We start from the raw sequence: 14,639 nt of genomic DNA on the forward strand, positions 1-14,639 counted from the left end.
CTTTCGTAGCAAGCCATCCTTTGCCATTACATCTGCAATAGCAGCCTATGGTTTGTGTTTAAGCCCTCCCCACCACCCCCATATACATTGTTCCTGCTTGAAATGCTAGTTGCATGGCAAGTGCAAACCAAGCGTCCCAATTTAAATAGAATGACAAAGTTCAGTAGTTCCAAGCTGAAAGAAGTAGAGTGCCTTGGAGTAGGATTGAACATATAAGCCTGAAGTTTGATTTTACATGCAAACTGAGTCAATGAAATCTGTATCGTTTTCTCAGCTTTATTTTCAACTGTATTCGTTTCTTCACTTTCTGTTACTCTCAGATTGGTTTCTTAACAGGATCTCTGTTATAAAAAGTTACCAGTACTTCAAATATCTGTCATCAATTTCCCACAAGAAATTCAGTCTTTTTAAGTTTCAAAGTCTGTAACTAAGTAAAGTCTGGTCCAAAATTAAATGCCTGTATTTCTTAATAAATGCTTACAATATGCTTACAAAATATTATTGCTTTTGATTTAATTAACTGGCAAATGAAAAATATTAATCAGTTACATATAATCATCAGTCATTGTCGTCTTCTAATCAAATATACAGCTAACCCTCAAGATTTAGGAAATTGGCCAACAGCCTACCAAGTTTGTATCATTACTATGTCGATCCGTATTTGTATTCTGAAACTTAAAGAGTGCTTTCTGGATTTTAGGAGTTAAAAATAAAATCATATTCCTAATCTACTGAAATTGCCTTGAAGCAATATGCTAGCAATATATAGCTAAAAGTAAAGGTAACCTGTTCAGTCTCATTTAGAGTATGAAACTATGAGACTATATCTAGGTCAATTTTACTTTTTTGGAAAGCCAACTGTCATGATTTGCCATAAACACAAGAATCAATTTCTCTGAAGAACTAACCTCTTCAACTGCGAGCATAAATAGGATGTTAAACGAGTTGCTTCTTCCAACTGCATGAGCAGACAGTTCTTCTTTTCTTGTAACAGTATCCTATAATAGAATAAACTAGTATTCTTACTTTGCAACAACAGAAAAATAAAAAAACAACGTTCTATTTAGTGACAGATAAAATATTAGCTTGACAAAATACTAGCAAGCAAGCAAACAAACAATAACTGCAACTGGTATTACTCACGTAGTATTTACCTCTATAGTTGAATTAAAGGTAAAGGGACCCCTGACCATTAGGTCCAGTCATGACCGACTCTGGGGTTGCGTGCTCATCTCGCTCTATAGGCCGAGGGAGCTGGCGTTTGTCCGCAGACAGCTTCCGGGTCATGTGGGCAGCATGACTAAGCCGCTTTTGGCGAACCAGAGCAGCACACGGAAACGCCGTTTACCTTCCCGCTGGAGTGGAACCTATTTATCTACTTGCACTTTGACATGCTTTTGAACAGCTAGGTTGGCAGGAGCAGGGACCGAGCAATGGGAGCTCACCCCGTCACGGGGATTCGAACCGCCAACCTTCTGATCGGCAAGTCCTAGCCTCTGTGGTTTAACCCACAGCGCCACCCGCGTCCCTGCATAGTTGAATTAGACTGGTACTATGTCAGTTAGTTAAACCAGCTCTGGAAACTTAAGAAAATGTGGCATAGCAAATAAGAGCTAAGTAGGATTTGTTAAGAAGTACAAGTATCCACTATTTTAGTATAGCCTCCTAACTTCATTACTATCCCAATGTGTCTGTTATATACCCCATAGCATCTAACAAAATAATTAAATCCTTAAACCTTTCGGCTGCACCATGAGAAGAAGTGGCCCGAGCCTGCTGGATTTCATCCTCCAACCTCCTCTTTTCCTCCTCTAAACGATCCATGTCTTCCGGGGACCTCTGCTGCTGGCTTATGACCTGCAGTTCTTGTAGGAGAGCTTCTTTCTCTTTGATGAGCTGAAGATGGTCTCTGTCCGCTTCTACCATCCCTGGCCAAGACTCATGATCATGCAGAGCCAACTGTTGCTGGATACTGAAAACCCTTCATTACAAAGGACCACCAAGAAATTACTAACTTACAGAAGAAGAAAAAGCAAGGAAAATCTCTACAGTACAGTTATGAAAGTCCTTAAAATATACACCACACATGTATCATCTGCTATCATAAGCTTCTGGAAAACCCAGGATAAGCTTGAAGAATACTGTTCCATATACTTGTATGCATTATGTGCTACTGGTTAAAAAGCACTCTCATAACTTTACTACTGCTGGATCATCTATATCAATCCTTCCAAAGCAGCTTCAAAAATATGCATTACTGCAAATTCCACTTCTTTGCAGTAGGCTCTTTGTCTTTTAATACCGTACATGTTCATAAAAATATTCTTACTTACTTTGGAATCTTCTGAAAAAATGTTATTATTTTGACAGAAAGAAATGTAAAATCAGGGGAAATGTTTGCATCTATCATCCACAAAAATATTTGTTACGCATCCCATGAAAAAGATTTGCAAACATGAATTTGTACTATCATGGTGCAGGGAAAAAAAGAGGGAAAACACCGATATTGAATTTCTATTATCCTGAGTGACATTTTCCATTAAGAAAGTTGTCTGAAGACTAACTACATCCCAAAATGGAAAATGAAACGTAACACAATTTGGAACTCAAAACAAAAAACAGTAAAATTTAGTTTCAAGACTACCACCTCAGTTAAATACATCAGGACTTCATTCAAATTAATAATATTTGCTGTAATAAATAAATAAATGCATTTGTTTAGAACTGCTAAAATGACCATGGGACAGAACACCTAAGAAAACACACACTGTCCAAACAGCTTACTATCTACTACAGAAAAAAATCTTTATCCTTGGTATACTAAATGATTAAGTCTATTATTTTAGATTCCTTGACATTGCTTACAGTAAAGGACCTGGTGGAACACTCTGTCACAAGAGACTAGGGCCCTGCGGGACTTGACATCTTTCCGCAGGGCCTGCAAGACAGAGCTGTTCCGCCAGGCCTTTGGCCAGGGCACAGCCTGACTCCCTCCCTCGGCAATCTTCGCGGAGCTCTGGCCCAATGGTGGCCAGTGGCTTGAATTTAATTAATTTTATAATGAATGATTTTAGAGTGTTGTTTGTGTTGTATTTTTGTATTGTTTTATTGTTGTTAGCCGCCCTGAGCCCAGCTTCGGCTGGGGAGGGCGGGATATAAATAAAATTTATTATTTATTATTATGCATGAATTCTTAGCATGGTGTCTAATGAAAAAGCACACACACACAAATTTCTATTTTGTGGAAGAATTTTCTCAACTCCAATGGTGACACATATACTTTGCTTTCTCATCACTTTGGATAAACAGGAGCCTGACAAAAGTATTTTTAATGTACTGCAACATGTTAATTTAGTAGCTTGTAGATTTAAACCAAACGCAGCACATTCCTACACCCACACTGTGTAGCTGCAATAGATGTTTCATTAGCAAAGTGAGGTTGAACACAGAAATATTTTGTGGAGACAAAAGCCGTACAGAAATGCCAGCAAGCTAAGGGGAAGGAATGCATGATAAATGAAGAATGTGACCACAGAGATAACTGGTAGAAGCAAATGTGCTCTGAGTTCTTACCTAAACATGGTTTTAAATACAATTACTATATATTTGATACAAAAAGCTACAGCTTTTCTGAAAAGGAGAGATTTATGTACTAATTCCGATTATTATTTTATTGCATGCCTACAATAAATGATCTTGGTCCAATTTTTAGAGGTGTTTCCCACTTTTACATGGAGTTTCCTGTGATCTCCTACTCAAGCAACTAACTGGCTCCACATCTATTTCAGCAGCAGGTGATGTCAAGACAATTCCTTTTGTTCTGTGTTAGTTTACCGTGCTAAATCATTAAAAAAAAAGTGCAGTGCTTCTCTGATTTGCCAATCCTTGATGGGAAACACTAATTACACATTTCATTAAACAACTATTCTTATACTTAGGCACAAAATTGCAGACACAAACTTTTAGATGTGACTTACATCTATATTCAATGGGTGTGAAACTACTAGTCATAATATTCAAGGCCCATTTGACATCCTGCCCCACTCTAGATGCTCCCTCTTATCTAGCTGACATGACCAGACCTAGAGGTCAACTAAATGACCTGGCATTTAGTGTTGGAAATCAGGCATGTTAAGTGACCTTTGAACTAAATGAGGTTTATAATGAGGTTTATAAGCTAACAAATATCGGTTAATGAGCAACCTTTAACCAAACTTAATAATTACAGATGTGTGAATGTAACCCAGCAACATAATGTTAAGCCATGGTTTAATAAACCATAGTTTAGTTTCCTGTGAGAGCCAGACTACTGATTCATTTCAGAATTGAGCTCCAGCTGGTTAGCATTGGTGATCAACATTGCAGGTTATGCATACTTACTTCTTTCTGGCCTCTTCATATTGCCAGCTCAATTTTATTTTGTCAGCACGTCTTTTGTCATCAAATCCAAACTTTTGAAAGGCAAGAAAAATGACAAAATTAGCATTGCATTAGAAAATGGTAACACTGCGAGGAGAAATGTAACTTCAACATCAACACCTAACGAGGAGTGCTTACTGGGATAGGGCAGTGGCAAAGTCAGGGCTGCACAGCAGCGCCAATGGAACCAATTCAACACTCTTGCATGGCACCCAACCTTAACATTGTCACCCTGCACCGATAAGCAAAACAGCACTGACTCACTGTACCAGCCACTTCTGTCCCAAATCGAGTCCAAAACTGTTTTCAAGCTATTATCATTTTGTTCATGATACAGTATCTTGGATCCCAAGTATAAATGGCTATAGTTATTTACTATATCTAATCTAGGACCCTGAATTCATGCTAAACTATGTTTAAAATACCATATAAACTTTTAGAATGACATTTTCTTTATAATATCGAAACTCAGAGTGCAAATCTATGCCAATGTACATTGGTTCTCAATACCTCATTCTCACTAATTTCAATTAAATTAATGACTACACAGGCAACTGTTAAGACTTCATATTTAACTTCTTTGTTTGAGGCTCTAGACCTTTCTCAAGTAAAGATTGTTTCTGTGATTGATTCAAAATTCTATGAGCACAAATGGAATTTAATTCTTACGTAATATGATTGCTTCTTAAATCAAGCAATTCAGTCATTATACATACCATGCTGGAGATAGTTGCCCATTCCTGCAACAAAGAAAAAATAATAGACAGAAAATATACTTTGGAACAAACACAGAAAAATGGTAGAAATTACATATGCTTTGTAGAGTGAAAAAATGTATACAATAATGCAAATCTCAACCAGAAAAATAGATTCTAGTTTAATGCCTTAATGAAATGCAATATGTTATGAGATTTCTTCAATTCAGTTGGATTTGCTAAACAGTCTCACTAACCTATAAAGTAGAAATCAACAGTATAGTTTAGAACAGTGCCACATTATTATATTATATTATATCATATTATATTATATTATTAACCTTATTCAACCCCATTCTTTTGCTTCAATTAAAGGTAAAAAGCCCATAATGCAATTATATGCATTGTGTGTTTTGATTAAATCCTCTTTTGAACTGAATTGGGAAAATATATTTAACCGCTGTCACTATGCAGTACAACAAAAGTTACTGATTTTTCATAGCAAACATAGTTAAATAAAAATATTTGCATACCTCTCCAATGATATCAGTTTGAGAACAAGCATCAGAGTAGTGTTGAGGTAAACTGGAGTCACTAAGTGGGCTAGAATTATGATGAAGATCCTGCAGAGATTCTGTAATACAACAGCTATTCCTGAATCCATCTGTCAGCTTGGCCAGACTCTTAAAAAAAGAACATTAAGGAAAGCATCTTATAAAAGAATCTATTTGTAGTTTAATCATCCTTTTTAAAACAAGTCACTAATAGCCCATGGATTTCTGTTACTAGTTTATGACAGAAAAGACCATCATATAGAATGGAATCAGGACTTGCATAGAAAGCTTTTTTTAAATGAGCTTATCTATACAAAAATATAAGTTTAACGTGATGCATATAGCAACAGGAAAACATTGTAAAATGCATGTAGTCTAGACAGACTTAAAAAATAGCTAGTATTAAGTAGTCCTCAAGACTGTGTACATGAGGAGCTTTAATTCTGTTGAGTAATATATAAGGGACAATTTTTTAATGCTGGAAATATCTATAAATATCTGTGCTACTTTACATAACTCAGATCTTAGCTTGAAGCAGCTGCCATCCAGGAGGGCAGATCAGAATGGCAGGCGGTAGTGTTCAACAGATACCTCAGTAGAACTATTTGTTGGAAAAGCCAACATTTTCTTTCAGTATCTCCTAGGAAAAGCATTTCAGCCTCCCCCAAATGGTCTGACAATTGGGAAGGTGTTTTCATACTGTAAGTTAAGTTTCATTTTTAGTGGGGAGTTATCTGACTAAGTATTTCTCCCCTCCCATTATGTTCTGACACCTTGTCACGTTAAGCAAACAGAAGTGATTATTCATTAAACAATTATGTCAGTTAATCCAAAGATGATTTCACTGGAAAACCAGTCTAAGCAGCTAGTGAAAGGCTCCCAACACAATATAAATCCAGCATTTAGCAAAGTATCACTTACAGTTCAGTTTAGCTACATCCATTTATTGCAACTCTCTAGCTACTCTTTTTTTTTTTTTACTATAACAATATAATATTTCCAAAATAAAATCTCATACACTAACAATTTGAGTATATAGAGGACTTGATTCCTGACAGGCCACAAAAACAAATTCTCAAGCAATTTGAATTCTTCTTTAAAGTTTCCTTATAAAAATGATATTTTTTCACATCAATAACATTGTTTTAGTCACCATACCCTATTTAGGCCTGACTAACTCTTCCTGTCCTTTTACCTATATATGGACCAACTGTCAACAAATTTTCCATCAGCTAAGTTTTCCAACACCTACACAAAAATGAGTCATGCTCATCTAATCCAAGACCATCAACTAAAAAGGGGATGTTAAGGTGAGTATTTCCTTCTTCTGGAAATAACCCCATCCCTGGCCATTTAAATTGTCTCTGAAGGCAACCTTGAGTGTTTTAATGGAGCATAGATACATAAATAAATGACTTCCCATTGTGTCAAGTGATACCAGGTGTGATTGTTGCAAAATATAGGGCTGAGAAAAGCCAAGGGTGCATTTTGGGATTCTACTAAAAGTCTGGGCACCTGAAAGCCTGTAGCCTTTCCTCCTGGATGTTTTTTGCTTTATTATAACTGGACCTTGTCAGGCTGTGAGGAGCATGTGTGATCTCAATATTGGTTTGTTACCCCCCACCCCCCAATTTAATTTCTATATACAATGGTACCTCGGGTTACATACGCTTCAGTTTACAGACTCCGCTAACCCAGAAAAAGTACCTCAGGTTAAGAACTTTGCTTCAGGATGAGAACAGAAATCATGCTCTGGCGGCGCAGCAACAGCAGGAGGCCCCATTAGCTAAAGTGGTGCTTCAGGTTAAGAACAGTTTCAGGTTAAGTACGGACCTCTGGAACGAATTAAGTGCTTAACCCGAGGTACCACTGTACAATACAAACACTGAAGAGCAAGAGTCAGTTGAAGAGGAAACACTGATGTGATTAATCTTACATTACATTACATTACAAGGAAATGGAACAAACTATGGACCTTTCATATTTCAAAGCATGGTAAATCCTTAAATGGTAAAAATGAGAAACACATTTCCACAAAATACGTTACTGACCAACTATGTATGCACGAAGTAGTGTTCTGACTTGGTATAAATTCCCAGTCTTGTATAAGACAACAAATGTCATTATTAAGTAACTGACAGTTTCTTACCTGCATCAAGTCTTGCCTCTCTCTCTCACCCATACAAATAGCCTTCCTGATGCTTCGAAGCTCATTCATTATTGCTTGGGCTTCATCCAATTTGTAATTCATATGGGCATTTGACATCTTACGGTCAATCCTGTTATACAAACAAGTAGCAGAAAAGTTACCCATTTCTGGTAATATACAAACTGAAATCAATCTTAATGCTCAAGGCGGGGGGAGGGAGGACTGGCCTTCTAGATAAAGGCCAGAGAACAGAGAGTACAGGTGTCAAGTAAAGGGAGGGTTCCTACAGGGAACAATTCAGGAGGAGGAGCTTCCCAAATTAAACACTGTGTGTTCATTGTAACATTCTCACAGGAAATGTTACAATTATTAGGAGAATTGTTGGTAAGCACAAACATCAGCAAAGTGCTATTATGAACAATATTCATAACTTTACTATCTACACCAGCAAGAATTAGGGCAAAACACCCCATCCTGCTTCATTTGAACTCACTCTTGTAATGTCTCTACGCCTCTCTCTTTGTACTGTAGTTCTTGCTTCATCTGCGTTAATTCCCGCTTCAACCTAGAAAGCTGGAGACCAAAAAAAAAAGTTAAGAGCATAGTATGCACTGGAAACATACTACTACTGCTGCAATTGTTCCCTTCATGGTACTTTCTCCATTTCACTGGTTACAGTGGGTTTCTAAATCCTAGTTTATTGGGATACCATTAATCAGAACTTCTGGTCCAGAAGTAATGGCTAATTGTAGTTTCCTAGTTTCCTTCTTCACTTTCACAAGGGTAAGAGAAAAGCAAGTGAACACAGCTCATGCACATCCTAGCTTACAGCACAATCCTAACCAGGTGCAGTAAGTCCTACTGAATATAATGGTGTTTACTCCTAGGGAAGTGGGGTTAAGATTACCACCTTATTAAGGCAGGAATTGATTTTAGAAAGGTAGCCATATACCAACCAAATATTCCAGGTTGTTCAAGCATAAAGAAAAGTAACTGAGGACGAGAACTATGCATGTCGTTTTATCTATGTCTCTGTGTCTTCAGTTCTTTGTTTTACTATATTCATAATCATGCTGTAAAAATGTTCCATGTACTTGACTTAATAGTTCCTTTAGTAGTTTATTTGTGGACAAAATCATTCACCAAATGCCACTGAAACAGTGCATCCAAGTTACGCAGGCAATATAATGGCTCCATGCCCTCTGTTCTTGTGGCTCCCAAATCAAATTTAAACTTTATTTGTGACTTTTGTACTAATGTTTAATTAGGGTTTTCTAATCCCTAATTATAACATACATTCAGAAGGGGGGAGAGAGAGAGAGTAGGAAGATTCAATCCTGCAGGAAAGGCACTTGCAAAGGATTGCCTGCACCCAGGACAACTGAATGAGCTGAGTGAATGGAGAATTCAATTCTGCAGGGTGCTGTTTTGCAAATGCATTCCTGATGGGGTCTGCAGCCTTCCCACCAGATGTCACAACCCCTCTAAGCAGCCCAACCCAGGGCTGTCTTGACCCAACTCAGGTCAAGCCTTGATCTGTCTGAATCAGACCAATTTGGTTTGGGGTTCAGGTTATGGCTAAATCCAGTGCACAGTCCTAGCTACTAAGCTGCAGTGATACCATGTTTGGTCAAAGTAGGAAAGCAAATAACAGACAACTTGTCAAGTATGGAGCAAATGGGGAGGGCCAGGGCAAGTCACTATTTTTTGGTATAACTGATTTAACAGAATTGGCAAGATAATTGGAGAAGCTATGGTCTATTACATTGTGCTAAAGAAATTTCTACCTCTATAACTATGTGTTTATTTTGCTATAATTTTACCACTATAAATAGTAAAGAACTTAGGAAAACACCAGCTGATCTCAGGAAGACTTCTTAAAAAGTTAACTTTTTCTATGTATGCACACAGAACAAATACCCCTGATTAAGTTTTGTTTTTAGGACTGGTCACATAAAAAATAGCTAACTCAAATGCATCCACCCTTTAAAAAGATATATTTCATTATCTAGAGTGTTTGGAAAGTTGATAACCTTTCTCTCAATATAGGTCAATGAAAAGAACTTGCAATTTAGGAACATGTTTGTAGTGCTTAACATTGCTTTGGAATAGCTATGATATATCATGTCAGTTTCAATCTATATTTTATTGCTTACTGTAAAGAGTTACATGCAGCCTAAAGTATAAGCTCAGATACAATATACTACCTCCATTACTCAACTCAGCCCAAAATGGGAGCATATCATATTGTTAATGGCAGCCAGAACATCTTCCATTTTGCTCCATTCCCAATGCCCCTAGGGGAGTGATGGCCAAACCTGGCCCTTCAGATGTTTTGGGACTACAACTCCCATCATCGCTAGCTAACAGGACCCGTGGTCAGGGATGATGGGAACTGTAGTCCCAAAACAGCTGGAGGGCCAAGCTTGGCCATCACTGCCCTAGGGTATTACAACTCAATAAGGAGCATGCAAAGCTGCCTCATACGAAATCAGGCCATTGCTCAATTCAGCAATTCTACTGCTGGCTGGCAGCAGCTCTCCCATGTTTCAGACCGAAATAGGGATTTCTTTCTGCACAAAAGCATGCACTCTGTCACTGAGCCATTGCCACTCCCTACCCTACCAATGAAGGTATCTGACTTTAATATACCGTATTTTTCGCCCTATAGGACGCACTTTTTCCCCTCCAAAAATGAAGGGGAAATGTGTGTGCGTCCTATGGGGCGAATGCAGGCTTTCGCTGAAGCATGGAGAGCGAGAGGGGTTGGTGCGCAACAACCCCTCTCGCTCTCCAGGCTTTGCGCAGCTCTCCGCAAGCCGTGGGAGCCTGGCGCTAGGCTCCCACGGCTTGCGGAGAGTTGCCTGCATGCCGAAGCCTGGGCGCGCTGAGCTCAGCGCGCCCAGGCTTCAAACTTCACGCAGCTCTCCACAAGCCATGGGAGCCCGGCACTGGGCTCCCACGGCTTGCGGAGAGCTGCCTGTTCTGGGGGCTGGGGGAAGCTCGGGCTTCCCCCGCCCCAGCCCCGTGCCTGGGGGGGAAATAATTTTTCCCCTTTATTTCCCCCCCCCCCCAAAAAACTAGGTGCGCCTTATGGGCCGCCTATGGGGCAAAAAATATGGTACATGTTCTGCAATTAAGTAATTCACAGTGGCAGCTAACAAACATATCTCTCAATAAACATGATCTGCAAAATTTAGATAGAATTTGTGGTGTGATGATTCTGGTTTTTTTTTTAAAGAGAGCATATAACCTTTAAAAACAATAAAGAGTTTGGGTAGTTGCAGGGAACTGGAGTCAAGTTTTCCACTAGAATTACTTCACTAAGGCAAAGCTGAAATGCAAAAACACAAAGAAAGCTTATAGAGTGAAGAAGAAGAGGTGACACTGATTATTTTCAGCATGAAGTATTAGAAAAGGGTTACTCACTCTGTCACGCCTACTTGCTATTTCTGCTTTAATCTGACATGGGTCGTATTTGGTATTGGTTGAAAATCCAGAGAATGCTGAACAAACAGAAAATGTCTTAATTTTCAAAACACTAGAAGTAGTTCATTAAGTGCATTGTAAATGCTAGTCTAACTAAATGTTTAACATCCAGATCTTAAGCTTCACTTGTTCCACTTACTCCTCTGTAGCTAAAGTGGAAACAAGTTGTCTACCTGAAGACATCAATCAGTTCAACTAATACCAATGCATACCATAAATCAGGACAAGCAGTCTTATAGTCTATCCTACAAAGAAATGGAGAGTTTAAAACACATAATTTTTTAACTTATATGTGGGGGACGGGACCTGTATTTATTTTGAGTTATGCAAAAAACAGTTTAGAGGAAACAGATTTATTTATTTTTGCATTTAATGAAACCTAGTGAATTACCATTAACCATTTAACAAAATTCCCTTCAACAAGTTTTGTATTGCTTTCAAGATCAACGCTTTCAAATACATTCTCTTTACCTGCCCCAAAATAATCTGCTTAATTGAATGCTAGGGACATGGATGAAAAAAATATAAAATTGTTTCTTTTGTGGTCATAGTTCTTATTGTCTGCTGGATACAAAAGTACTAACCTAAAACATCCTATATACAGTAAATACAGGACATTGTATATACAATGTATATACATGACATTTAATAATGGATGTTGACTGCCAACACAAAACATACCATAGGCATATGGTAATATCCCCTTTTGATTCATATTCTTCCTCTGGTAATACAGATTAAATAAAATGAATTATGTCTTGTACATTGTTATGCATATGTACGTAGTTTTTCCACCGTATTTTAATACTGTGTCTAAGGCACTAGTCGATCCTCAGAGTCCCCCTCTACAATTCTATGATAGTCTGACAGTAAATTACATTCTGCTTGCATTAAATTCATATTTTGGTAATATATAGTAGTTTTTGTGTATGCACTTTTGTAATGAGCAGAATTCATCACAGGCATACTAGAATGTGGTCATTAGCCACAACCCACCTTAGGGATTCGTGAGGAGTGCTGTGTTACTTTAAAAAAAAAAAAAATCCACATTGAAAGCACTCTGGAAAAACTTCATAAAGTACAGTATATGACTAGCTTTTCAATTCTGTTTTGTACACGGCTCAGCTTTATTTGTGCTATACAGTTTCGTTTTTATTCTGTGTATAGGAAATTTTACATGGCGTGTTTGTTTTTATGTAAGCTGTGTTAAGAGATTTTGTTATACTGAGTGGTATAAATTGAATTAGTTTCTGATGAGTGGTTCAGCACTATCAGATAGAACTTATGGATTCTACTCACAAAGAAGAATTCCACTTGAACAATGGAACCAACCCTTCCCTGTCCCCTGCAACATCCTCTCAAAATCTACTCCAAAAGGTTAGGAAATCCATTGGAGCCATTTTGGAGTGGGGGGGAGGAGTGGAATGTTGCTTGTATGTTGCTGGATCCAACATTCTGAGTTTAGAGGACACAGTACTTGTAATTTTATCATATGAAGGCATTTAACGTGTGTTGGAATATATTTTTAGGAAACACCATACAGTCATACCTCGGGTTGCGAACGTGATCCGTGCGGGAGGCACGTTCGCAACCCACAGCGCTGTGTCTGTGCATACGCTTGACGCAATTCGGCGCATGCGCGTGACATCATTTTGTGCGTCTGCGCGTGCGCCGAAACCCAGAAGTACCCCGTTCCAGTACTTCCAGGTTCGGCGTGGTCCGTAACCCGAAAACACGCAACACGCAGTGTTCGCAACCTGAGGTATGACTGTATTCTTTTATTGCAAAAGGTTTTAAATGATTTTGATACTGTACTTTCACATTGTTGGCACCTTATCACATAGGACAAGTAGGCAATGCAAATAGTAGTAGTAGTAGTAATAACAATAATAATAATAATAATACACATAGCAGCTTTACTACATGAATATTAAGGGAAGAAGTCACTTTGTAATGAAATCCATCTTCTAAATAGCCATATGAACTGCCCCTGGATTAACACTAAACCTGGGCTCACCCAAACAAACTAGGGAGCATAGTTACACATGCCAGTTAAAGAAATGGGCCAAGGAAACTATTTTATCTCATTGATATCTGCACATATAATTTGGATTATATGCATTATGACTGTTCTACCTGAAAAACCTTCGTTGCTAGATGAACTGTAATACTTCTGTTCCTGCAAAATCAAACACTGAGGCAAGTGTATGCCATTTGTTTTTCATAGTACAAATTATAAATTTAATTTAAAGATTTAGAATGATTAATATGTATCTCCGCTATGAGATACAGCTAAGAGCAGGAAGGACTGTCGCTGTCCCACCTAACAAAACAACCAATACAGTTGTTATAGTATGTATGAAAGAGGAAAGTATTTTAAATGCTTTTAAGATTCTATCCAATGCCATTTGGCATATTGGTAAAAGGTAAATAGCAAGCTTTTCACAACTACTGTATTCCAGTGCAAATAGTAGAATTTAATCTTTAGAAATAAAATTAATGCAAGCCTATATTGCATTCAATGGTACACGGTTCTGAAAAAAGCATGTGTATGTTAAACAGCTTATTAAAATAACATTCAGTCAAGGAAAATCACCTTCTCTATTAGCATTTTCAGAAGTGAGAAGTAAATTAGCATTTTACACATATTTTAAGAAAAAAGCAAGGAAGCTGTTTCTGTTTAAACCTTTCTGTTACAAGCAATGTATTTTTCTAGGCTCAGGAATCAAATTAATTAAGAAAAATACAGGCCTTGGTTCTCTAATATTTATGCCAAGCAAACATTAAAATATGTATTTGTAAGCTTCAATAGCTAAAGAAAATCAAGCTTTTTGAAATTTCTGTCAGTTTTGAAAACTACGGAATTTTTTTTTTATAAAAACAGAATGACTCATACTGTAAAGCATCAATTACAACTAAATTGTTTTTCCTGATTCTATTTCTGACATGCTTGGTGCCATGTACACAAGAGATGTGTAGTGCACGAAGTTTTAAACCTTTGTTAAAGAATTATAGAAGTTTTGTTAGATTTTTCAAAAGGTGTGTGCCATGAGTGATAATTTAAAATGAAAATAATACTGATCACTGAGCTGCTTTAAATGTGTGGGATTTTCTCTTTTAATTTTCACCAAGCAGAATACTCATACCCTGCACAGCCATCACACATACAAAAGGACCCTCTGGATCACATCCCTACTGTGAAACTTGAATTCCTGACCTTTTAGATTCTGGATAAAATGCTGTTTGCCAGCACATTTGAAGTTTTAACTTGTAATGTAAGTTTTCTCTTTATTAAATACTCTGATGCCCTAATTCACAGATACACAAGTGGGA

The 14,639-nt window shown here is 37.7% G+C and overlaps 1 protein-coding gene across 6 annotated transcripts in view; it reads right to left on the reverse strand.

Moving 5' to 3' along the window:
• The window catches only part of WWC3 (WWC family member 3), a 62,412-nt gene that overhangs the window by 26,530 nt on the left and 21,243 nt on the right, over nucleotides 1–14,639 (reverse strand). For 3 of the 6 annotated variants that reach the window (XM_053387250.1, XM_053387252.1, XM_053387249.1), the window contains exons 4-11: nucleotides 11,247–11,323; nucleotides 8,311–8,390; nucleotides 7,818–7,947; nucleotides 5,648–5,797; nucleotides 5,136–5,159; nucleotides 4,381–4,451; nucleotides 1,739–1,981; nucleotides 909–998 (exon numbers count right to left, since the gene is read on the reverse strand). In XM_053387250.1, coding sequence (XP_053243225.1) covers nucleotides 909–998; nucleotides 1,739–1,981; nucleotides 4,381–4,451; nucleotides 5,136–5,159; nucleotides 5,648–5,797; nucleotides 7,818–7,947; nucleotides 8,311–8,390; nucleotides 11,247–11,323 — 865 coding nt within the window. Of the gene's footprint in view, nucleotides 1–908; nucleotides 999–1,738; nucleotides 1,982–4,380; nucleotides 4,452–5,135; nucleotides 5,160–5,647; nucleotides 5,798–7,817; nucleotides 7,948–8,310; nucleotides 8,391–11,246; nucleotides 11,324–11,987; nucleotides 12,881–14,639 lie in introns of those variants that run through there. The other 3 variants (XM_053387253.1, XM_053387251.1, XM_053387254.1) reach the window with 3 other exon arrangements.

The sequence above is a fragment of the Podarcis raffonei genome, chromosome 4 (assembly GCF_027172205.1).
Source record: "Podarcis raffonei isolate rPodRaf1 chromosome 4, rPodRaf1.pri, whole genome shotgun sequence".
In the NCBI taxonomy this organism is placed as follows: Eukaryota; Metazoa; Chordata; class Lepidosauria; order Squamata; family Lacertidae; genus Podarcis; species Podarcis raffonei.